We start from the raw sequence: 25,200 nt of genomic DNA on the forward strand, positions 1-25,200 counted from the left end.
TTTTAAAATAATTTAGTTTGGAATCTTTAAAAATAGTTTAATTTGATATTTTTAAGAATATCATAAATATATGATAGATCAAAAAGTTAAAAATTATAAACACTCTAATTTGATTTATTATAGTACGGGTCAATAATATGTCACTATAATATGAAAAAAATTTCAAAAGAATATGGTTTCTTGCTATAGCACGGATTAAAATTTCAAAAATATGATTTCTCGGATTAAATTTAAGTTTGGAATAATGTTTTTTGGTAGGTCAAAATCTAGATATAAAAGAATATATCTTACAAAATAGATGTTATTTTCATAAGTCATATTCAATATATGATTTCATGGTATAGTGTTCCATCTAAAAAATATTTTAAAACAAATAAAATAATCACATATATGATACCAAACAAACAAAAAGAAAGAATTTCAACCCGTGCTCTAGCACGGGTCATATTCTAGTATATATATAAAGTGCAGTTTCCTCACTTCTGGTATTGCCACCCCAGCATACCTTTTTAAGCCCATATTTTTAAATTAAGCCCATATTTTTGACATTATCCATTAAGCAGTTACTATTTATTTCTATCACATTTCTGTAAAAGCCCAATTCATTTTCCCAATTTTGCCACATTATCCACTAAGCCATATATTTTTGGCCGGCGGAATAAAACCCCTCTCCATGATACTCCACAGCACCATCGTCTGTTGTGGACCTGAAGCGTCCCTGTCCTTCTCATTCTTTCATCCTGGTTCACCTAATGGTTATTTTTCAAAATGTTCTCCACTCCTCCACACCCTTTCACTGTATTCCCTCTCTTCCATCTCCATTGTAATGTTTTTCTCTATTACTGTAATTCAACCCGTTCAATGCTCGCTCTTTCAATTCAAGACCCACTACTCTATCTTTAATTGGTGTAAGTCCTATATAATGTCTTCTCCTCCAGTTTCATGCTTCATATATTTTTCTTCGTCTCTTTAATTAATTTCTCCTCACTAACATGGATTCCCCTGTCGTTTTCATTCAAAAATCACAATGATGGGCGTTTTCACCAACAGATCGTTGGAAGAATTCTTCGTCACTGGCCTGATCGCAATGTCAAAAAAGGAGGCCAACTCATGAGTTTGGATTTTCGGATCGGATCGGATCGGATTGGTTCATTTTAAGTAGTAAGCGTCGATGTCCTGCTCATTGATGAGAAGGTTGTTTCCATCTTAACTAGACTTTTCATTCATTCGTTTTTTACAACTCTATCTAATTTGAAGTTTTTCTCTAGAGTTGTGTCCATCAAGGGTCGATCAATGTGGTCCACCTTTCAAAATTCGAAAACTCGCTACGTGATGGGGCAATAAATATTGTGTCCGACTTTGAAGTCAAAAGAAGCAACTCCCGTTTTAAGCTAACAGATTCCCCTTTTTCAATACGCTTCACACCAACCACTGGCAGCACTTCACAAATCAATCACCAAAGACAAAGAAACAAAGAGATAAACACACCTTTAATAAACTATAGAGATTCAGAAATACAAATGCCACAATCAGATAACCGTAACACTAAATTATATGAAAAAGAAAACCGAGCCAACAAAAAACAACCCGGACTTTATAAAATTACAGCAAGATAAACAAGAAAATTAATTTTTCCCAAAACACAATCACATCGAATCGAAAAAATCACTCAGAGGACAAACAGAAAAAAAATTACAACTAAGAACACAAAAACAACTCACAACTTAATTAGGAAATCTAAGGAAGCCATCACATTATCATATAAAAAAATTTGCAACCGAATTCACATTTACCTTTAACGAAATAAACAGGGGGATAACCAAATATCCTCTACAGATGCGAAGTGAGCGGGAATCAACCAAATACGCAAATCCCAAGAAAAAATGAATATTCAAGGGAAAACGATTACGAAAGGGATGACTGAAAAAATGATTGCGAGCATCAAATAAATAAGTTCAATACTCATACTGTCCTCTAGATCGCAAACATTGCTCTTCTCCTATCCGTTCACGAGGACATCAAATTTTGAAAAAGAACAAATCCATTTCCAACTCAATAACATACAAATAATGACCCAATAGACCAACACATTATAAGCGTTACAGAGAAAATGGGCCCGACTGAAACAAAGAAAAATAGCCCAAAAAAGAGAAATGTAAGTTATTGATTTTATGTATTTTTCTTAATAAAATCCACAATCTTTTTCACTCCAAACACTAAAACATTGACAAAAAAAACTAGTCCAATAGTTTACAAAATACATATGAAAATATTAAATAACAATCCAACCACAAAATGATAAATAATATTAAATTAATCGCAACTAACAACTTCAACTACACAATGTTAACTTTTAATTATAATTTTTTAAAAAGCATTAAAAACACACAAGATGATCTCAGTTTTAGAAAAATAAACAGGAAACTAAATTATACTTATTACAAAACCTATTTTTATAAAAAATAACCAACAAAATAACATAAGCAACTAAAATCAAATACAAAAACAAATGTAAAGATGAATTTACATAACCAAATAAATAATATACATAACAAAACCCGGAATACACTTTAATCTAACTACTGCGCGTAGCGCGGGTCAATTGCTAGTATATATATATAGTTGTAAATTTTTAGATCCAGAATATTTGATTTAATAATTGTAATGATTTTTTTTTTTTTTTTTGTCTTTTTGGACATTTGTTGTTAAACTGAATTTTCATTCTCCGGAATTTTAAGCTTATCTTTATTTTTCACTTTCAACTTGTAAGATACGACAAAAGATGACTAATAAGAAAACGAGATATGGTCTACGCCAATTTGTTCGTGTTAGGAAGTGCTCTTGGCTATTCAGTCCAATAAGATTTTGAACCGAGACAGCTTTAGGAAATTAATGATCCTCTTTTTTTTTTGTATAGTTTATTATTATGTTGAAACAAAAGATCTACTGCATATTATATTCAGTCTGAATCCGATTCGATTCAACATGCTTTTGATTTACACGACACGACCCATCTACGTTGATATACTTGAGAGATGTAATCATGTAAGTCCAGTGGCTGTTAAACACCAATTAATCCATATATATCAAATGAACAGAAGAAACTAGAATTTATTATTAGTTTTTTTTTTTCAAAAAGTAGAAATACATCGAGATATTGGAAACAATGAGAAAACATCACACCAATTTTATTGGTTACAAATACGAAAGTGTTCATGATTTTATCTCAGATCAATAAAACACCCATTTATTATTATAGCAAATGTAAAAAAGACTTCGGCAGCAAATATCATATTGACCCTTTACTTGACACCATTGACATCTTTGAGTGGAACTTCAATTATAATGGAGTGGCGTTCACAGAAGCTCTTCAATCTTCCAAGTGCATCCTCCAATGTCGAAATCTCCATGTCGATAGAATGCCTCGCCCAGTTCTTCAGACCAAAAGCAATCCCTAAAGCAATCCAACATGGTAACATATATGTTCTTAAATCCCTAAAGCAATCTTAATTATGCTAAAATTGTCTTATTTGCTAAATTAACCGTTAAACCTGATCATAGGTAATGAGAAATTAATCAATACCTGGTAAAAGGACAAGGTTTTCTTCAGTAGCAAGCTTTTCACAGAATTCTTCATCATCTTTAATGTCCGCAAATCTTGACAAGTTCAGCTCGGTCTGGGAGAAGTAAAGAAACATGTACATTAAGATTGTTAATTTCCAAATAATAGTAATAAGAGGTCAAGAAATATTTAGGAAATGTAGTAATATTAGAATACCCATAAGAAGGTGCAAGCTTCAGGTTTCAAGTAGCATGTTAGGGTTGGTATCTCTTTGAGCTTAGAATATGCAAAATCAGCTTTCTCTTTCAGAAATTTCTGCCTCTTATGAAAGAACTCTTCAGGAGTATTCTCCAAGATGGTGGGAAGAGCTGCCTACATGATAAAAAGTCATAAAAATTACCTCATCAAAAAAAATAATAATAATAAATAAATAAACCCGGTTACAATATGCTTCCAAAATAAGAAAATCCAATACCTGGATAACAGTTGGTGGTTTAGAATTTATCACCAGAAATTGCTTAGCAGCAGTTAAGACCTGTCCATATATAGCAAGATTAGGCCAAGAAAACCTACGTGTGCACATTTTCAACTCTCAATATCAAATATATTATATTAAATTATAGAGTATGTTCTTTTTACTTATACTTGTTAATACCATGGTTAAATTATAGAGTAGTGTATATGTTTAAAGACTAATTAGGAAAAGTGGATCGGACCTTGGTGCACTTAAAGACACCATCTAGATCGTGCAGCGCGACCCAGCCGGTTCGCCATCCTGGTACAATCCATCCCTTCGATATAGAACCGAGTGTAACCACTGGTACGATAGACGAGAATTTCCCCATGGGAACAAAGGGATTACTCCCAAACACAGTCCATCTAAAAACTTCGTCAGAAACCACCATTATCCTTAGTTCCCGAGCCAACTCAGCCAACTAAGATTCAATAGGTACACACAATAAAAGATTAGGTATATCATAAGGTATGTGTGAATACTTGTACAGTATATTGCTAATTAGAGTATCTATAAAATACCTTCTTGAGATGAACTTCTGAGTACGTGTTCCCATTAGGATTGTGTGGGTTAATAATAAATATCGCAAATGTGTTCTCGTCCACAAGCGCACGGACGCTGTCAAAGTCGATCTCATAGTTCTGTTCGGGGATGAAATCATATTTTCGAACCTCAAGATTCTTGTAGATGGTGCGGACCACGTCCCATGGGAAGCCCGGCTTTGGAAGCAAAACGTTGGCTTTTGGTTTAGCTAAGATATCGACTGTAAGCTCGATGGCTTGTTTGCCTCCAACGGTCATAAACACGTCATCTGCTGTCAGTTTCTTCGGTAGATCTCGATTAAGATACTCTGCCACGGCACTGATAATAACGGAAGCAAAAATATAATGTGTCATATATAGAAAACATACAAAGATATATTCATATAATTTAGAGTTAGAGTGAAACTAGAAGTGTCATATGGGACTAGATCATATTGCGGGAACTAATTTCGATGTAATTAAAAAAAAATTGTCTAAAATGATCAACGAAATAATGTATCTATTACCTTCTAGCCACGGGAAGGCCAAGACTTGGAGCATAGGCGTTTCCAGTACCGCAAAGGACGGCTTCAACAACAGCCTTCTCAGCGGTATGGCTAGTCTCGGCAGATTTGCTTCGAGGGGGCAAAATGGGTTTTCCAAGAGGGTCACACAGAGCAAAGAGTTTAGAGGAGTAAGTGCCTAACGAGGCAGCTGAAGCCTCTTTGGCTGCTTCACTACCACTAAACTTCCAGTCGACGGATCTATCGTTCGCCATATTTCTAGTGTCTACCGTTTTGATTTTGATTTAGTACTTTTTTGTTTTTATTTTTGTTTTTGGTGATTACTCTCATCGCTACGAGTGAGATTATATAGTAAAAGCTTCGACATTTTAATGTTTTAAATATATATACTTGATATTCACGTGCTGAGTATTCATATCAATTTAGAGAAAATAAATTTGTAAACGTGTTAAAACGTGGGAAACTTCGATCAAGTTGATCGATCACAGATATTGTTTTTGTAGTCGTACGAGTAAATTAATATCATTAGAATAGTAAATAATTTATCTTGAGTCTCTACACGTTGGAACGTGGGTTTCCTTCGATCAAGGTGATAAGTACACTGTGCACGTAGATCAAATTATGCATACAACTCTGGATCAGGACTATAATCCATAATAGAAAAAAATTCAGATGCATCTTCACCCCATGGACAGTTCCGACTCCTCGGGTTAGTTCCGGTGCTTTGTGTTCAAAATTCCACATGTTGGAAGTGAAAAGAGATTAATTTTTCTTTCTTTCAAGTTAGAAACTTATGATTTTTGATTTGGTATCACAACTCTGACAACATACTTTGATGTTTAAAAGTTCCTAAAAATAACAAAGATAATGATAATAAGGAATTAATGAATATTTTCTTGAAATCAGTTGATGACATATATATTATGAGTTTTCGAAGACTACATTGGATACAACAAAAGATCTATAGTTAGAGAGTGAAATAATTGAGAGTTTTATAGTCTTGCCGAAAAATAGACAAAAAGGTTAGTCTAAAATTTTCATTATTGATAAGTATCTTTAAGTCTCTATGTAAGAAGACTTTGGATCACAACCATTAACCATCATCAAACTACTTTTCTTGTCTGTCTTTCACAAACACTATCCTCTGGTTCCACAATGAGTGACTACATCCGTAATTCTCTCCAAACCCTTGATTTGGAAATTAATGATGCCCCAGTCGCACTACCGCCCAAATTATCTGAGAGAGCAATCAATGACAACCAATTCCCCTTAATTGTGTCTGTTGTGAATCCGAAGTAACAAAATCTCCAAGCAGTGGTTAGCAAAATGCCACGAATATAGGGTCTACCTGATGCTTGCCGCGGAAGAATATTGGGGAATGGGAAGGCTCTGTTCATCTTCAAGACGGAAGAGGCTCTTAACTTGGTTCTCCGACGTGGTCCATGGGCCTTCAATGATTGGATGCTCACAACACATCGCTGTTATCCAAACATCTCCGAGGCTGCTATGAAGATCATCCCGTTTTGGATACAAGTGCGGGGAATCCCGATTCAATATCTTAACTCTGCCATGGTCAACTACATCGGCAATCAGATAGGAGATGTGGCTAATGTTGACTTTGATGAAAATGCCAATCTGGTTGAGTTTGTAAGGATTTGTGTCAACTGGAATATTGATATGCCACTGCGGTTCCAAAGGAACTACCTATTTGGTGGGGATGAGAACAACATTCTGAAGTTCAAGTACGAGAGACTACGCAATTTCTGTTCACAATGCGGGTCTTTACAACATGACGCCAAAGAGTGTCCTCTTTTTTTTTTTGATGACAATCCAGATGACGATGCGCATGATGGTGATGATGGCTATGATCCAAATGACGACGAGAATCCGGATAATGACAACCCTGGCGATCAAGACTCTGACACAAACACTCTACAAACGATTGAACCGGATGGTGAGATACCAGGTGTGGGGAAACCAACAACAAATAGATGTGGGGAAACCAACAACAAATCGTGAATTCATCATCACAGAATCAGATGATTCTTCAGTTCCAAGTGTATTCGAAGACAATGAATTAACAGCAGAGAGACTTCGTTACCTGTTTACCAAGTATGCAAGGAACAAGGACCAGGAGACGCAACATCCATTCGATAACAACTCTGCAGAAAAGAGAGGTATGTATAATACAAAAAGATCTCGTAATGAAATGGAGTACTACTACCAACAATGTGAGGAAGCAAAAGATCTGATGGTCCTGAGTCAGATCAAAAAGAAGGGGAGGGTAGAGTCTGCAGGATCCTGCAGTGGCACAGCATTGGACGGAGGCGCGGGGGGCCCGGTACCCCCATATCCTCCATGAGAGTCGTCTCCTAGAACTGTCAAGGCATCTGTGTGCCACTGACACAATCTCGACTTAAGCATCTATGTCGTATTTTAAAAACACATTTGTTGTTTTTATGTGAAACTCTAAATAGTTGTTCAGTTGTGTGTGACTTTGCTTCTATATTAGGATTTAATAATGTAATAACTGAACCCCCTCAAAGAAGGAGTGGAGGTTTAGCAATCATGTGGGCAGATGATGTTTCTTTATCCTCTTTTTATCAGGATGAAAGAATTATCGATGTACACATTGACTTTAATAATACTAGTTTCTATTTTTCTGGTGTGTATGGTGATCCGGTTCCAAAACGGAGACATTTCTTTTGGGATCATTTGGAAAGTTTAAGTGAAACAAGACATGGTCCATGGATTCTTGCTGGTGATTTCAATGAAATATTAGGTAATCATGAAAAGATAGGGGGACCATTAAGGAAAGATTGGACGTTTAGGAGATTCAAGAATATGCTTTCATCTTGCAATCTGTCTGATCTAAAACACAAAGGTGATCGGTTTTCATGGGTTGGTGAACGAAGAAACTATACAATAAAATGTTATTTAGATAGAGTACTGATAAACTCTCAGTGGTCTGCAACCTTCCCTGCTGCAGAGGCAGAGTTCTTGGAGTTCAACGGATCTGATCACAAACCAATACTAATTAACTTCGAGCCTTTGAAAATGGGTACTCACAAGCCCTTTCGTTTTGATAAACGTTTGACACACATTGAGGACTTTGAACAAGTAGTGGAACAAGGATGGGATTCTTGCAAATCACAAGCTTGTTATTCTATCAGTGACCAAATTACTCGATGTCGTCTAGCAATGGCCAAGAAGAAACACAGCTCAAATTTAAATGCAGCAAGAAGAATTAATCACTTCCAGACTGCTTTAAATAGAGCTATGGAAAGCCTAAACCGCAATGAGAGGAGTCAGATTCCATTATTACAGAGAGAACTCAGACTTGCATACAGAGATGAGGAATTCTATTGGAAAAATAAAAGTCGAAACCAATGGCTAACCTTAGGTGACCGTAATACAGCCTACTTTCATGCAAGTACCAAAACAAGATATTCTCGAAATCATATTTCTACCATCCAAGATGAATCTTAACAAGTTCATAAGGGTGATAGCACACGAGGTAATGCACTCACTCAAAGTTAGGAAACGTGTGTCGCAGAACTACATGGCCATTAAAACGGATGTTTTAAAGGCTTATGACAGAGTCGAATGAAATTTGTTAGAGGTTGCAATGCGATTATTTGGTTTTAATGATAAATGGATATCATGGACAATGGCAACAGTGAAGTCAGTTAGTTACACGGTTTTGATAAATGGTTCACCCCAAAGCATGATTGCACCAGAGAGAGGAATTAGACAAGGGGATCCTCTATCCCCTTATCTATTTATTCTCTGTGCAGACATTATGAGTCATCTTATAAAAACTAGAGTGAAAGATGGAGATATAAAGGGTGTGAAAATTGGAAATGGAGTACTTGCAATTACTTATCTCCAATTTGCAGATGATTCTCTTTTCTTTTGTCAAGCGAATGTGATAACTCTCCTTTTTATATGTTTTTAGCATCTATTTTTGTCCATATTTTGCATTGTTCATACTTCTAACTTAGCATTTTTAGGTCATTAACTGTAAGAATTCACTTTTAGAGCATTTAGGGTGTTGCATTTCTGCATTTGCATATTTTGGATGAAAACAGGTCCTAAAGAGCCAAAAATGGGGAAAAACAAGGATAAATCGAGCATGTACCTGAAGGAGCCATCGAGCTGCAAGAACAAGTCCGAACCCCAACACGATCGAGGAGGATTCAAGAGCATGAAGAGCAACCCAAAGATCCACCCGAGGAGTAACCCGACTTCACCCTCGTGTACCCCATCGAGTAGACCATCGGGCAAGTATGGGAAGCTAGGTCAAACGGTTTCCATATATAAACCCCCTCTTACCCTAGCTCACAAACAAGCACGCCGCAGACCCTCAAACCAGAGAGCGAGAGCTTCTGTGAGAGAACTGAGCGACTCAAACATTTTCTTTTCGTTTTGCATTTTTATTTTGTAGTTTTCTTAGATTTCTATCTTGTACTCCTTCTAATATACTCTATCTTTTAATACAATGTCATTTTCCTTCATTTCTGTTGCTTTGTTATTCGTTTCTATGTCCGAGTAGTGTAGTAAAGTTTCTAGGGATGGGATAGATGATTTTGTGTTCTTGATCGGTTAGGATGCCTTAGTTGATTGTAAATGATTGATAGATTTCCTTCTAGGTTGGTGTTCTTAATGCTGTCAACAGACCGAGAGGTTGAGATTAGATCTAGGGCGTTTACCAATGCTACAGGCCGAAAGGAGTAGATAAAATGCTTGCTTTAGCTAATGCTAGAGGTTTACTTGACTCTGAGTAAGAAATGAGATGAGTTCGAGTCTACTGACAATAATGAATCGATCTTAATGCCTGCTTGTTCATATTGCTAGTGCGACAGTGTGGTAATGTGTTCAAGGTTGATTGTTGCTAGTGCGAAAGTGTGGTGACAAGGTTTTAGAGGTTCATTGTCTAGGAAATAATTGCTTGAGACATGTAAGACATCTGTACTGGTCTAGAACACTTAGGATTCGATTACTCCAATCCTTAGGAACTTTCGTATTTTAATTGTTTGCATTTTTTTTACTTACTCGACTACCAACCCGATCAGATACACGATAACCTATATCGAGTAATACCTCGAGCTGTTCATATCTCATTTGCATACTCGATCACCCCACTCGATCCTGTACTCTATTGCTTGCATCGAGTGCTTAGGTCGTGTGGTTTCTTGTTTATATTCTTTTCTTTTGTTTATTTTAGGATTGTTAGAACCAATATCCTATCTGCTTGGCTTGACTTGTATTGTACTGATCATATCCTTCCTGCTAGCAATAGACAACCATTTGTATTGATAACCCTTTGTACTACAACTGCATAGGGAATTGATACCCTGGGTGAAAACCTGTCTATCAATTTGGCGCCGTTGCCATTTGGTTGCTTTCATTTTGCTACGTTTAGGATTTCAATACTTGCTAGATCAAGTTCGTTTGTTTTTATTTGGTTCGGAAACTGACTTGTTTGCTTTCGCATTGTTTGTTTTGAATCTCAGGTACAAACCCGAGCACCCACCCGAACCGTCACTCGATCACCTGGATTGAGTTGATCCTCGTGTACACCCTCGGATACCTACCTGTGCATGCAAACACGATTCAGAGGTAGCTAGAACCTGAGTCCTTTCATCGAAAACATCGACAGACCTCGGCTACTCAGACAACAACAAGTTCAACCGGAACCAGCAACTATTGAGGAGACGATGAATAATCAGAACGGTCCACCAGCTCCTCAAGCAAGGACCAATATAGGAGCAGGAGATGCTCCATCTACTCACACTCAAAAGAATGGCATTGTGCCACCAGCTATGCAGAACAACAATTTTGAGATCAAGAGTAGTCTCATCCAGATGATACAGAGCAATAAGTTTCATGGAGTGCCAATGGAGGACCCATTGGATCATCTGGATGAATTTGATAGGCTCTGTAGCCTCACGAAGATCAATGGAGTTAGTGAAGATGGATTCAAGCTCAGGCTTTTCCCATTTTCTTTAGGAGATAAAGCACACATCTGGGAGAAATCGCTCCCTAAGGAATCCATCACCACTTGGGAAGCGTGCAAGAAGGCATTCCTAGCAAAATTCTTCTCCAACTCCAGACCGCAAGGCTGCGAAATGACATTTCCGGCTTTGTTCTGAAGAACAATGAAACGTTCAATGAAGCTTGGGTACGTTTCAAGGGATACACTACTCGATGTCCACATCACGGCTTCAGTAATGCTTCATTGCTGAGCACACTTTACAGAGGAGTGGTTCCCAAGATACGGATGTTGCTGGACACCGCAAGTCATGGTAACTTCCTCAACAAGGATGTTGATGAAGGTTGGGACCTAGTTGAGAACTTAGCTCAATTTGATGGCAACTACAATGAAGAATATGATCGCTCTGTGCGATCTACAGGAGAGGAAGATGCCAAGTACAAGAGGGACATGAAAGCCCTCAATGACAAACTCGATCAGCTCCTCAACCAGCAGAAGCATGTTCATGCTATATCAGAGGAAGAACAGTTTCTACAACAAGATGGAGAGACTATGCAGCTAGAGGATGTCAACTACATCAACAACCAAGGAGGTTACAATAGAGGGTACAACAACTTCAAGCCGAATCCGAATCTGTCTTATCGAAACCCGAATGTTGCAAATCCTCAGGACCAAACTTGCCCATCTGCAATTCAAGGGAACCAGGTCCAACAGAAGCCTTTTGTCCAATAGAGCCAAGGCTATGCACCTAAGAAACAGTACTCAGGAACCTACAACCAACCACCTGGATTCCAACAACCAAAAGGTACACCAAACCAATCACAAGAAGCTGAATTACGCGGTCTCATTCAGCAAATGATTCAGAATCAGGCTACAGCATCTATGGACATCGCGAAACGGTTCACAGAGATGAGCAACAAGATCGACTCAGGATACAATGATCTCAATGCCAAGTACGAATCGCTCAACACAAAGGTTCGATACCTGGAAGGTCACCACAACAACCAACCAGCTCCCAAGATCAACCAACTCCCAGGTAAGGCTGTTCAAAACCCCAAGGATTATGCAACTGCTCAAGCCATCTTCCTTCATGATGACTATGAGGATTACCTCACTGGAGACAGTGATGATCAAGATGGGGAGGATGTGGAACACCCAATGAAAAATGAGACTAAGTATTATATATATGAGTATGAACCCGAGCCTTCACCCGAGGAGACTGATCGAGTTGATGATCGAGCAATGGTTCAAGAATCAGAAACTGAAGAACAACCCGAATTTGGAACCCGATGACCTACACGATGGTGTTGCTCGGATGATGCATCGAGTAGATGTTGAAAAGATAGATCAGCCTCAACCACCTGCAACAAAGGAAGGGGAATTAGAGGAAAGGTTCAATGCTGCACTTGACATCCAGCTGGAGGCGCTTGCAGAGCGAATGGCTAAGCGTAAAGCTCCACCACCTAAGCTTTTGCCCCCACACGAGCTTCAGAAAGAAGCTGCCATGGAAGCAGCTCGATTGGAAAATGAGGTTAAGAAAGCTGTCAAGGAGATTGGTTTTGAGATTCTGAGAAGTGGAGTATGCTTGGATCCTGATTTGCGGATTGAGGAAAAATTTGAAAACCCTGGCTCTTTCACTTTGCCGTGTTCGATAGGACTTCAGATCTTCAAGAACTGTTAGTGTGACCTTGGAGCTTCAGTTAGCATCATGCCGCTGTCGGTTGCCAACAAGATGGGATTCACTGATTTTAAACCAAGTAAATTGTATTTGGTTCTGTCTGATAGAACAATGAGACATCCGATTGGTATCCTGGAAAATCTGCCTGTCAGGATTGGAAGATTGGAAGTGCCTACTGACTTCATGATCCTGGATATGGACAAGAAACCAGATGATTCACTGATTCTAGGGAGACCATTCTTGGCAACAGTTGGTGCTGTGGTCGAGGTGAAGCAAGGCAAGATCAAGATAGAGCATGGTGAGCATTTCAAGATGGAGTTTGATGTGAAGAAAGGGATTAAGAGGCCAACCATTGATGAACAAGCTTTCTCTACAAAAACCAAACAAAAGAAGGTGCAACATCTTGAAGAGGTCAACACCACATTTGCCTTAGAACCTGGACAACACCTGGAAAATCTGTTAAACCAGCCTGCTACAATGGAGAGGATTCCAGAACCTCTTCCACATGGACCCCATGCTTAAGGAGCATGAAGAGTCAAGCTTAGTGACTTTAAACAAGCTCACTTGGGAGGAAGTCCCAAAAGTATCCTTTAAATTTTAGTTTATTTGTTTTATTTATTTTTTTTCTTTTTGCAAATTTATTCAAAAAAAAAAATAGATGAGTTCGAGTCTACTGACAATAATGGATCGATCTTAATGCCTGCTTGTTCATATTGCTAGTGCGACAGTGTGGTAATGTGTTCAAGGTTGATTGTTGCTAGTGCGAGAGTGTGGTGATAAGGTTTTAGAGGTTCATTGTCTAGGAAATAATTGCTTGAGGCATGTAAGGCATCTGTACTGGTCTAGAACACTTAGGATTCGATTACCCCCATCCTTAGGAACTTTTGTATTTTAATTGTTTGCATTTTCTTTACTTACTTGACTACCTACCCGATCATGTACACGATAACCTGTTTCGAGTAATACCTCGAGCTGTTCATATCTCATTTGCATACTCGATCACCCCACTCGATCATGTACTCGATTGCTTGCATCGAGTGCTTAGGTCGTGTGGTTTCTTGTTTATATTCTTTTCTTTTGTTTATTTTAGGATTGTTAGAACCAAAACCCTATCTGCTTGGCTTGACTTGTATTGTACTGATCATATCCTTCCTGCTAGCAATAGACAACCATTTGGATTGATAACCCTTTGTACTACATACATAGGGAATTGATACCCTGGTGAAAATTTGTCTATCAGAATGCTAGAAATTGCAAAGCAATAAAGGAAGCTTTTGAGGTATATGAGTACTACTCAGGACAGAAGATAAACACAGCAAAATCAATGATAACATTTGGCTCACGTGTTCATGGTATAACTCAAAATCAACTCAAACACATACTAGAGATTCCGAACCAGGGTGGTGTAGGAAAATATCTCGGCCTTCCGGAACAGTTTGGGAGAAAGAAATCAGAGATGTTCAAGTATATCATTGATAAAGTACGCCAACGAACGTCATCTTGGAGTACTAGACGACTGACACCCGCTGGAAAGGAGATAATGCTCAAATCTGTTGCCATGGCAATGCCTGTTTACTATATGTCTTGTTTTAAACTGCCACAAGGTGTTATTTCTGAGATCGATTCAGTCCTGCAAAAATTTTGGTGGGAAAAAAGCAATAGTGAAAGAGGGATCCCAGGGATAGCTTGGCAAAGACTTCAATATTCAAAGAAAGAAGGTGGTCTTGGATTCAAAAACTTATCCAAATTTAATGATGCTCTCCTTGCTAAACAAGCTTGGCGCTTAATTCAACATCCAGATTCTCTGTTTGCAAAAATAATGAAAGCAAGATATTATAGAGATGAATCAATCCTCGATGCTAAAGCTAGAATTAATCAATCGTATGGCTGGGCTTCCATACTAGAGGGTTTAAAACTTATCAAGCAAGGATCAAGATATATTATTGGAGATGGAGCCACTACTCGGTTAGACATTGACAATGTCACATCATTCAACCCTCCTAAACCGATCAGAAGTACAAATTCTGATCCGTGCTTGGTAAAAGAATTCATAACTAAAGTTGGAAATCAGTGTTTTTGGAATGAAGAAAAAATATTAACTCATATCCATCCTCAGGATCAGAACTCACTAAAATCTATATATCTTCCCATTCAAGAAAAGCCAGATAGACTTATTTGGAATTATAATAAATCAGGAGAATACTCAGTACGATCGGGATATTGGTTAGGTATGCATAACCAAGATATGGCAATAACACAAGGTCCTATCCCACACGGTTCTGTTACCCTAAAAACAGAGTTTGGAAACTGAAGATTCTCCCCAAAATAAAACATTTTCTCTGGCGAATGATGTCCAAATCCTTACCAACAATTACTCGACTAAACACTCGAGGCCTTACAATTCAACCAACGGTACTTACACACAGAGCTAAGAGTGATGTTGAGGATTGGATACTTCACAATCCACCAGCTTCTACAGAACTAACGCATCAAGTACAATATCCGACAACTTGGACGAGACCAATGGCATCAATAGTGAAATGTAACTACGATGCTGTATTTGACAAATACAGTAATCAGGTCATAGGAGGTTGGATAGTTAGGGACAAAAATGGCATCTCAAAAGGGTTGGGGATCACAAAAACTTGGAACAGCAACCTCTCCGTTAGAAGCTGAAGCAAAAACACTATTGGCAGCAATGCAGCAAGCTTGGATAAAAGGACATTCATCTGTTTGTTTCAAAGGAGATTGTCAACTACTCACAAAATACTTCACAACACTTACAAAGACATCTACATAGAAGGAATTATTGAAGACATTAGATGGTGGGAAACACAATTTAATTTCGTTCAATATGCTTTTGTAAGAGATCGTGTGATATTGTTGTTCATCTTTTGGCAAAATTTGGATGTCTTTGAGAGCGTCTCTCTCCCTCTCTCTAAAAAAAAAAACCTAGATCTAATCGCCGTTTGCCTCTCCGGCTTGCCCTTCCGGCGCCAGAGAGGGCTTCTCTTCCTCTCTTTAGTAGCTTCTCGCCGGCGTTCTTATTCCCTGAGGTTTGCGGCTGTCCTCCGTCCGTTTCTGGGCTCAAGGTAGGTGGTTACCAGAGCAGATTTGGCGTATGGCTACGACAAGAGGTTTGTGGTTGTTCGCCGGAGTTTCCTTGGGATTCGCGAGTTTGAGGACAGCTCCGATATGGGTGTTATCTTCGGCGGATCTGAGTTGAACCTCTCGTCAAGCGTCGGTAGCTCTGGTTGGTTTTGGCTTTGATGAGCGTTGGGGGCTGAGATCTCCTTTTAGGTGTGTCTCAGGGATCGGTTTCCGGTGGTCTCGACTTCGGATATGCAGATCTCCCCATCTCCAGTCGGTTCGGTTGCTTGCTTCTTCGGGATCTGGTTCGTCAGGTGAGTAGCTTCTGGGACGCGCTTAATTGTAGGTCTTGGAGTTTATCAAGAAGGCAGGGGTGAGCAAGGTTTCCTTCTCCGGCAGCGGTGGTGAGGGTTTCCTCCATTCGATGCGGCTGTGGTGGTGTGGATTCTTTTGGATGGTGAGGAGACCCTAGGTGGAGTCCTCTTGTTTGAAGACGCAGGAGGTTCCCGGAGGTGTTTTTCTTGCAGCTCAACATTCAATTGACCGCTGCAGTTCGCGGTGGAAGTCGATGGAGGATTGGTGGGTCTTGCTGCTCGTCTAGGAGGTAAGTTCTAGATCCATTGGATCCATTGGATCTTAGTAGGCGGTTGCGGAGTCCGATCTTTAGTTTTTGGCTTGAGCAATCAGTAAGTTAGAGATCGCCGCGTTTTTGTTTGACTCCGGACAAAGTGTTTGGTCCTTGCTCTGAGATAACGAAGGTCACCACTTATGGAAACGGGGGATAGCTCTGAGTGTGTTGAGTTTCTAGGCAAGGGACAGAAACCACAGAGCCTGCTGTCGGCGGTTAGAACAAGCCGGGATATTTGTTCCGGGTCAGGTGAGACGATGGAGTGTGAACCGGCATCAGATTTCAAAAACTTCTGGTAAAGGTTTACTTCATTGTCTCTGCCGCAAAGGAGTGGATCTCGCTTTCGCCGGAATTACTGTTCAAACCGCTGCTTCAGGTCAAGCTAAATTCAGCAGGAGTCGATCTTGTTTTCGTTAGTGGACCGATTTTTCTGTTATCTCTTTTTGTACCTACCCAATTGTAAACTAACAAGGCCTTGCCCAATTTTTTGGGAAGGCCCATTAATAATAAAAATAAAAAAAAAATTTGGATGTCTTCATTGTATTTTCTATTTTGAATACTTTTAGACCATCTGCCTGGCTAATGCAACAAATGGTTTCAGACTATAACCTTTCATCAATATAAATCACTTTTCGACGAAAAAAAAAGTAAGAAGACTTTGGATATATACTCAATAGTCATCTCAATTCAGTATATATATTTCCATATACATAGATAAATATATTTCATGTGCAGATTATTGTCCTCTTAAGAGTGTAGACCTGAGATGTGTCTGAAACGTTACATCCCACAAATAGAACTCCGCATCCAAACAAGTGAACAACATATGCTCAAGAAAAAAAAAACTATATTAAAAAATATCCTAGTACATAGTAATATATTGCCTACCACTTCTCATGTTTGCCAACGAAAAGTGTATAATATTATTCTGTGAACATGATTTTTCACGTGGAATATATAAAAGGGTATGAATTGAGTCGAGGACAAAAGGAAATAATGCATCTCGTGCCTCTACATGAAATTAATCACCTTAATTAGTTTTACATTTGTCAACGCAAAATAGTTTGTTTGTCCTAAATAATTAAACGCACGAATATATGGATAAGATTTAAAATACGAACCTACGTGATACATACTTGGTTCTTAAAAATAATACTTTTGTCGACGCTGTTTTGTCTTCAAACGACGACATGGGAGGAGGAAAACCGCCCATGCTTTTTATGAGTCGTGTACAATACGATTTCTAACTATTTTCTTTTGCGGCCCAAAGTCATGGGATGTTTGATAGCATCTCCATCGATTATATCTTTGGAATGTTTCCAAATTTTTTTAATCGTATCACCGTTTTACTTTGATCTAATTTTTGTTGTTGCAACTCTCCTTCTTTGCAAAGGAGAACGTTTTTGTTTCAATTCCACAATCACTCGAGTGGAGGACCCTTCTTTCGGCCATTCAAATGAAGGTATATCATAGATCTTTTTTGTTTCGTGCAAAATCTCTTTTTCATCCCTATATAAGTAAAAAAGAAGTACAAAATCATTCTCGGGTCGGTTCAAAATTGGCAAAATGACCTGAAATTAACAAAACGGATCCGAGTCATAAATATCCGCTTCTTTAAGATTTGGTCATCGGGTAATGATTTGAAATCATAATTAAAAAAGGAAACTAATTATGAGAATATTGGTCGTTCCTTTAATTTAGGAAACTAACAAAATTTGCTAATTAGTGTATATTTTATCTTCTAAAGTTTTCAAATAATAATTACTACCCAAAATTTATGGAAACAATTTAAAATCTTTACCATCAAAATTAAGCTATTAAATTTGGAATTGTATATAAAATGTAGTATATAAAATTAGCTTTGATTTTTAGAAATTTCCTCAACAGAATTATGATTATTAATTAGGGAATTTTTAATTATTTAGAAAAACTAAAATTTAACTACAAAATACTATATTAAAAATTATTTTATTTTATGACTCGAGAATTTTTTCAAAACAAATTTTACGAAACTATAAAATAAGATTTCTTTTGTTAAATAATTATCTTTGTAATTATAAATAAAATACATAAATAGTAATAATATCATTTATCTACACTATCAAATGAATTAGGTCTATTTTTATATGATAAATTCAATTCATAAGAGATTTTAATTAGTTGGAATTAATAAAATATATTAAAATCTTAGAACTAAATTTTAAATATATATATAGCTATACAAATACAAAATAACTTTATAATAAAAAAAAAAGAAAATACTAATGAGAATTGATGATATGTTTATTAATGTATTGAAATCTTTACTATCAATTTTGTTATTTTCCTAACATATGAATTAAAAATATTTGTATGAATCAATAAAAATCGAGTAATAGAAAGATGTTACTCGAAAGATGTTTCTTGTGATGTGTAGGGTTTTACAAGTCCGTCGCTATGACGTTTTCTTGGAGTTCAGCTTTACCCTAGAAGACTTGTGTTGCCAGGTTGTTTATCGGTTTGGATTGTGAGTTATTGGTAGTCTATTATACAATCAGTTTTCAATGAATTTTCTACTAGATTTGGAAGTTTATGTCTTTGATAATTCTTAGGTCATGATTATCCTCTCTACTATTGTTGCATGGGCAGTTCCAAATTTATTATAATTTTTTTCCATGTCACATGTATTTCGTTTCATAATAAAAGTATAGGTTACTAAATGTTGTGTCAAATGGAACCATTTATTTATCGGGCATTGGTGTTTGTGAGATGGTAATTCTACATAAAAATTTTATGTCATAAGGAAAAAAATACATCTTATGTTTTTATTGTTACAGGTGAAATGTTTTTCTTCATTTTTGGTATTCAATCCTATCTTACCTCTACTCCTCACGTATGGGGTTTCAAAATATTTTTATGTATATAAATGCTTTTTTCTGTAGGCTAATAAGCTCTCTCTTTTTCTTTGTTTTTCACTAGGGTAGGATGAAAAATTAATTTCTTATTCTTATTTTTCATTGATGAAAAATTAATTTTTTATTCTTATTTTTCAGTGTTATAATGTTATCATTTCGAATTGTTTTTTGTTCAATATTTTTATTTTTATTCTTCTTTTATTTTTACCAAAATAATAGAAATGTTAAAATTATATATATATTTTAACTACTTTTATTCTATCAGTACTCATTATAAATTTATAATAACAATTGTTCGAATTTTTTTTTCAATTTTTATTTTATCCAAATTTATTACAAAAATATGAGACTCTTCTATAGATCAAACTATAGTGTATAGTGAATAGTGTATCCAATCTATTATGGATCATAATATCCACAATATATTTCTCTTGCTGTTAAATTTTTCAGTTTTATTTATTTTATTATATCAAAACTTATTCTATTTTCTTTGAACTCATTCACAAATATATAAATAACTATAATTGATTGCATTATAGTAAAATAAAAATGTAAGTGTTACGAGTCTTATATATCTGTAAAAATTCATTCGCGCTGTAGCGTGGATCCGATCCTAGTTTGTTTAATTATACAAATCTTTAAACTAACCGTGTGATTCCTGTCTTATCGTTTCATATAACGTATCGTTTCATATAACGTAAGTACACTCTTTTTACCTTTGGTCGTTGTTGGTCTCAGCACATCAGGCGTACGTTGAGGCCACATGTGTGTCGTTAGAGATAAAAACGACTGAGGCTGAGCTACAAATGGTGCAAGTAAGTACCCAATCGGAAAATCCTGATATCTCATGTGACAATTGGAGTTTTAATGTATCCTCTCCTCTGTTTTCGTTTAATGATTTGTTGTCAACATTTAATCTTCAGAGAACCCATCCCCTTGAACTGTTAGGCAATGGGGTATTTAAGACGCCTTTTCGGTGCTGCTTTGTTATTCATGTTAGTTGAGGAATGAATAAGAAGCATGGATATTACCTAAATTACAATTTGTGCCATAGGCTCGACAAAGCAACCATAACCTCAAAGGTAAGGAGGATATATCGTTATTTTGTTTTTTTTCTTCTCCTAATATTTTCAGTTCTACCCGTATACATAACTACTTAAGCAATGATGATTAGGTGATTTAATTGATTATTTAACGTTTTTCTACTGTTTTAATTCTTCAGCTATCTCAATGATTCCAAACAAATCCATGAAGATCTACTGGCATACTAAAGACAATAAAGAAAAACCAATACAAATATGCTAAAGAAGGTTTTTCCTTAACGGAGAAGAGAACTTAGTAAAACTGGTAATATCCTTTTTATGTGCTTAGATAATCTCAGTAAAGATATCAGATGTTAGATGGCAATCTATATGTTGAAGCCAGTGAGATATGAAAAGAAGTCTTATATTTTAAATGTGTTTTTCTTTTAAGTATTACCAAATTTGAATCAATAATCTCTTAAGGCTAGAGTTTCTACATAAAACAATTTGTTTTTTTTTTTAGCCATGAGCGTAGTTACAACAAGGATTACTCATGGGAGATGCATACTCATGGGAGATGCAATCTCATGTTCTCAACTACGTACTGGTGTCACTTACCTTCTCAAAATGGTTTATCCATTATACAAATCGAGATCAAATATTAAGGCCAATGTTTATGGCATAGATAATTGACATCCAAAACCATGAATTATTTTTTATTCTATTGATGAACAACTTTGAGAACATATCATTTTTACTTTTGTGAAGTTTCATGCATCAAGCTTCAATCACTCACTGTATATTTCCAGTGGCGAAACTTACCATAAAGAGGGCCACTCCGTCAGAAACTTAAAACTTTAATGGGCATTATGTGTATAGAAAAGATTAGTTTCAGATATAGCATGGCCTGGTCTAAAGCCAATGTTGTGTAGAAACGTTCTTCGTTGTTTTTTATTAGAAATTTAGGCATTTGTCAATGAGTAATATATATATCCCGAGCTTTTTGCAAGAGAGAGATTGGAAGATGGAGGAGATGCAAAAGATACAATTAATAGGGAGGTATCAGAATTTATTTGGATTAAGTACTTAATGGACTTGGTATATATGCTCATGCAAATGTTGGTAACAATAGTAGTAAACACAAATTCAAACACACAAGAGAAGGAGAAAAAAATACCATAAAAGAAGAAAACATTGTTACAATACATAATAGGTCATATTATAAAGCTGCTAAATGGACCAATTCAAAATTATGATCATAGAAATACCTACAAATCTATGCATTTCATTGGTCACTATATAAAAATATCAGATGTTAAATATATATCCGACATAGCCCGGATTAATCCCTAGTTATAATCTAATTTAGACCATTTCTGTATGCACGTTGTATGAGTTCAGTTTTGTTCCATACTTAACTTTAATTAATGAGAGTTTGGAATCTTAAACCATTGTTTTATTTTATTATGTTCTTTTTTTTTTAGGTTTTAATTGACTAAGACCACCAAATTAATTTTGTAATGATAATAGGTACATTTAAAGAACCACAAAATTATTATTTTACTAAAATTTATGGTTTAATAAATTATTTGGCATACTATTAATTATAATGAACTAAACATATTTTTTAAAAACAAACATACGTCTAGATACATTATTATTTCTTTTTGTTGTTGTTATCTCAATACATAAGCTTATCCATAGTACATATCTTAAGAAATATATTTTACATAAGATATTCCTTTCTTCACATATTTTACACACATGTTTTATTCTTTACCTCGCATCATACACACATCACACTTTACTACTTCATATTATAGACACAGTATTTTATTCGTTACTTCACATCTCTTTCTTAACATCAATTCTTTACTTCTTTACTTACTTCACTTCATGCTTTATTCTAATAGAAAAATGTAGAAACTTCTACTATATAATCTTACTAATAGCAATGAGAGTAATCACCCAAAAAAAATAATCTATCAAGAGATATAAAACATAAGAAACATGACTAGCCATGGATACGTTGATTGGCAGTTCAGTGGCAGCGATGCAGCTGAAAAGGCCGCTGCAGTCTCTCTAGGTACTTACTCTTCTGAAATCTTTGGCATGTGCGACCCTCAAGGAAAGCCTATTTTGCCTCCACTAAGCGAGGAGGCAGAGACCAGCCATACTGCCGAAAAGGCAGTCGTTCAAGCTGTCCTCTGCGGCAAAGGAAACGCCTACGCCCCTAGTATTGGCCTCTCGGTTGCGAAACGGTAAATATAGAATGTTAACTATTTTAGATTTTTTTGCACATTTTTGTAGTATTGTTGGTTAGATCTATATATGTTAGTTTTTGGATTGGTTCAGGTTAGTCCTTAACTTATTTGAGAATTAAGCCGAATACATTATGGCCAGTCAAGTTAGATAGAATCGGTTCAACGAAATTGGCATCCTTGGCTGTTCTGAATCTTAACTCTATGCTTATCAGTGCTGTGGCGGATTATTTAAACCGAGATCTTGATAACAAGCTAACGGGAGATGATGTATATATGACTGTTGGGTGCAAACAAGCAATCGAGCTTGCGGTCAAAATCCTGGCTAAACCAACAGCCAACATCTTGCTTCCGAGGCCTGGCTTTCCATGGGACATTGTCCACTCTATTTACAAACATCTTGAGGTTCGAAGGTATGAAGTCATCCCGGAAAGAGACTTTGAGATCAATTTCGACAGCGTCAGAGAGATGGTAGACGAGAACACGTTTGCGATATTTATAATCAACCCCCATAACCCCAATGGGAACTACTACACTAAGGCTCATCTTGAGCAGGTATTTAAGTAATTTTACTCTTGGAAAATTGTTCACATGAAACATGATTGGCTAGATGAACTAGGCATGCATAAAATCTAGTTTTTGTTTACGTTTTTTCTTCAAATTAAGTAATGTTATAATCAAAACTCTCTCCTACGTTGTAAGCTTAACCCACAAAAACAAATAAACACATTTTTCTGTGTCATTTACGATTTGCAGTATTGAAAATATAAATCCTACTATATTAATTGAGAAGTACAAATATAAAACTAATCTTATAAAGTATAAAAAATTACATTGTTATGTTAGTGCTTTCAAACAAAATAACTTTTTAAAACATATATAACAATAATTTTTATTATTATATTATAATGTTTTGGAGAAAATGTTGATCCGTGTTTTATGTCACAAGATATCTCTTAGTAGCTTGATTTTAAGTTAAGGCAAACAAGATGCAAATCTTTACTTTTGAAATCAATCACAGCTGGCAACATTGGCTCGGGAACTCGGGATAATGGTAATTTCGGATGAAGTATATAGATGGACCGTGTTCGGGAGTAATCCCTTTGTTCCAATGGGAAAATTCTCCTCGATAGTACCCGTAGTTACTGTCGGGTCCATATCGAAAGGGTGGATAGTCCCAGGATGGCGAACCGGCTGGCTTGCACTGCACGATATAAATGGTGACTTCAAAACCACCAAGGTTGGTCCGGAAACAGCAATATGCATTATTTTCCTATATATAATTCTATATTAGATTAATAGTTAAAAAGAAAATCATTTCAGTTCATTTTCTTGGCCTTATCTTGTTTTTATATGTACAGGTCTTAAAAGCTGCTAAAGAATATCTTGAGATTAGTTCTAAACCACCAACTGTTATCCAGGTTCGGATCGCGTTTCATTATAATTTGTTCAATCTCCAGAATTATTGTAAATAAATATTATGAATTCGATATTCCATTATGAATTCAATATAGGCGGCTATTCCTACCATCTTGGAGAAAACTCCTCAAGAGTTCTTCGATAAGAGGCAGAGTTTTCTGAAAGACAAAGTGGAATTTGGATATTCAAAGCTCAAGCACATACCAACCCTCACCTGTTACATGAAACCTGAAGCATGCACTTTCTTATGGGTATTAATTCTATTAATATATTATTTTTACATCTTTTAATTAATTTTTGAGTTTAAAACCAACTTCTCCTTGCGTGGATGGGCATACCGCAGACAAAGCTGGACCCATTGGATTTTGTAGACATTGAAGACGATCATGACTTCTGTAGGAAACTTGCTAAGGAAGAAAACCTCGTTCTTTTACCTGGTAAAAACCCTGATTGTGAAAACCTCTCGTTCTATAGGACGAATATATAAGATTATTATTTTTTTTTTTTAATATTTTTTTTGAGAACACTTGTCAAATAAAAATTATAGATTAAACATGCAGTCTAGTGATTCGTAGTAGAGTTTGTTGTTGTGTCAAAACCCAGTTTTAATCCGATTGAATGCATGTTATTGACAAAAATCAAATAAAAAATATTGTGTGTTGGATTTAGAGGTGTCAAACGGGCTAGCCCGCGCCCATCTAGCCTGCTCCGCCATGGACATTTTTTTTTGGGACCGCTGCGGACCGGCCCGTTTAGGACCGCGGGCAAAATATATATGTCTAGACCCGCTCCGCAAGACCCAGCGGGTTAACGGTCCGGCCCGCGGGCATTGTATACATTCTTGGTTGTTAGTTTTCATTTTTAGTTTTGTTCATTTTGATGTTGAATTTGTGTGATCAGCAATTAGCAGCTCTGTATTTCTTTTGATAGAAAATCTTGGAGTTGGTATAATGTATGTGTCATGGCATGGAATTTGAAAGAAAGTTTGAAAGTTGAAACCAAGAGCTTCATAAAAAAAGTTCAAAAGGAAGAAATAATGAATTTTGTTGTTGATCATGCCATCAAAAATATTTTTTCCTCTTAAAGAATAAA

At 36.4% G+C, this 25,200-nt stretch overlaps 2 protein-coding genes and 1 long non-coding RNA gene across 4 annotated transcripts in view; 2 read left to right on the forward strand and 1 right to left on the reverse strand.

Annotated features, from left to right (window-relative positions):
- Positions 3,094 to 5,431, reverse strand: LOC104785741 (cystine lyase CORI3-like). Its single transcript, XM_010511007.1, has 7 exons — positions 5,125 to 5,431; positions 4,598 to 4,937; positions 4,279 to 4,497; positions 4,038 to 4,097; positions 3,779 to 3,934; positions 3,584 to 3,677; positions 3,094 to 3,454 (listed from the first exon to the last, which is right to left on the reverse strand). Exons 1-7 carry the CDS (start codon positions 5,373 to 5,375, stop codon positions 3,303 to 3,305), a joined length of 1,272 nt encoding a protein of 423 aa, XP_010509309.1. The 5' UTR covers positions 5,376 to 5,431; the 3' UTR covers positions 3,094 to 3,302.
- Positions 18,939 to 20,862, forward strand: LOC104785742. Its single transcript, XR_767410.1, has 4 exons — positions 18,939 to 18,998; positions 20,145 to 20,221; positions 20,330 to 20,488; positions 20,629 to 20,862. It is a non-coding gene; the product is annotated as an uncharacterized LOC104785742 (long non-coding RNA).
- LOC104785743 (probable aminotransferase TAT4) overlaps positions 22,382 to 25,200 on the forward strand; it is a 7,615-nt gene continuing 4,796 nt past the window's right edge. The window contains exons 1-6 of one of the 2 annotated variants that reach the window (XM_010511008.2): positions 22,382 to 22,689; positions 22,905 to 23,244; positions 23,711 to 23,929; positions 24,051 to 24,110; positions 24,204 to 24,359; positions 24,452 to 24,481. In XM_010511008.2, coding sequence (XP_010509310.1) covers positions 22,439 to 22,689; positions 22,905 to 23,244; positions 23,711 to 23,929; positions 24,051 to 24,110; positions 24,204 to 24,359; positions 24,452 to 24,481 — 1,056 coding nt within the window. In that variant the 5' untranslated portion in view covers positions 22,382 to 22,438. Of the gene's footprint in view, positions 22,690 to 22,904; positions 23,245 to 23,710; positions 23,930 to 24,050; positions 24,111 to 24,203; positions 24,360 to 24,451; positions 24,768 to 25,200 lie in introns of those variants that run through there. The other variant, XM_010511009.2, reaches the window with a different exon arrangement.

This window comes from Camelina sativa, chromosome 5 (genome assembly GCF_000633955.1).
Source record: "Camelina sativa cultivar DH55 chromosome 5, Cs, whole genome shotgun sequence".
Lineage (NCBI taxonomy): Eukaryota > Viridiplantae > Streptophyta > Magnoliopsida > Brassicales > Brassicaceae > Camelina > Camelina sativa.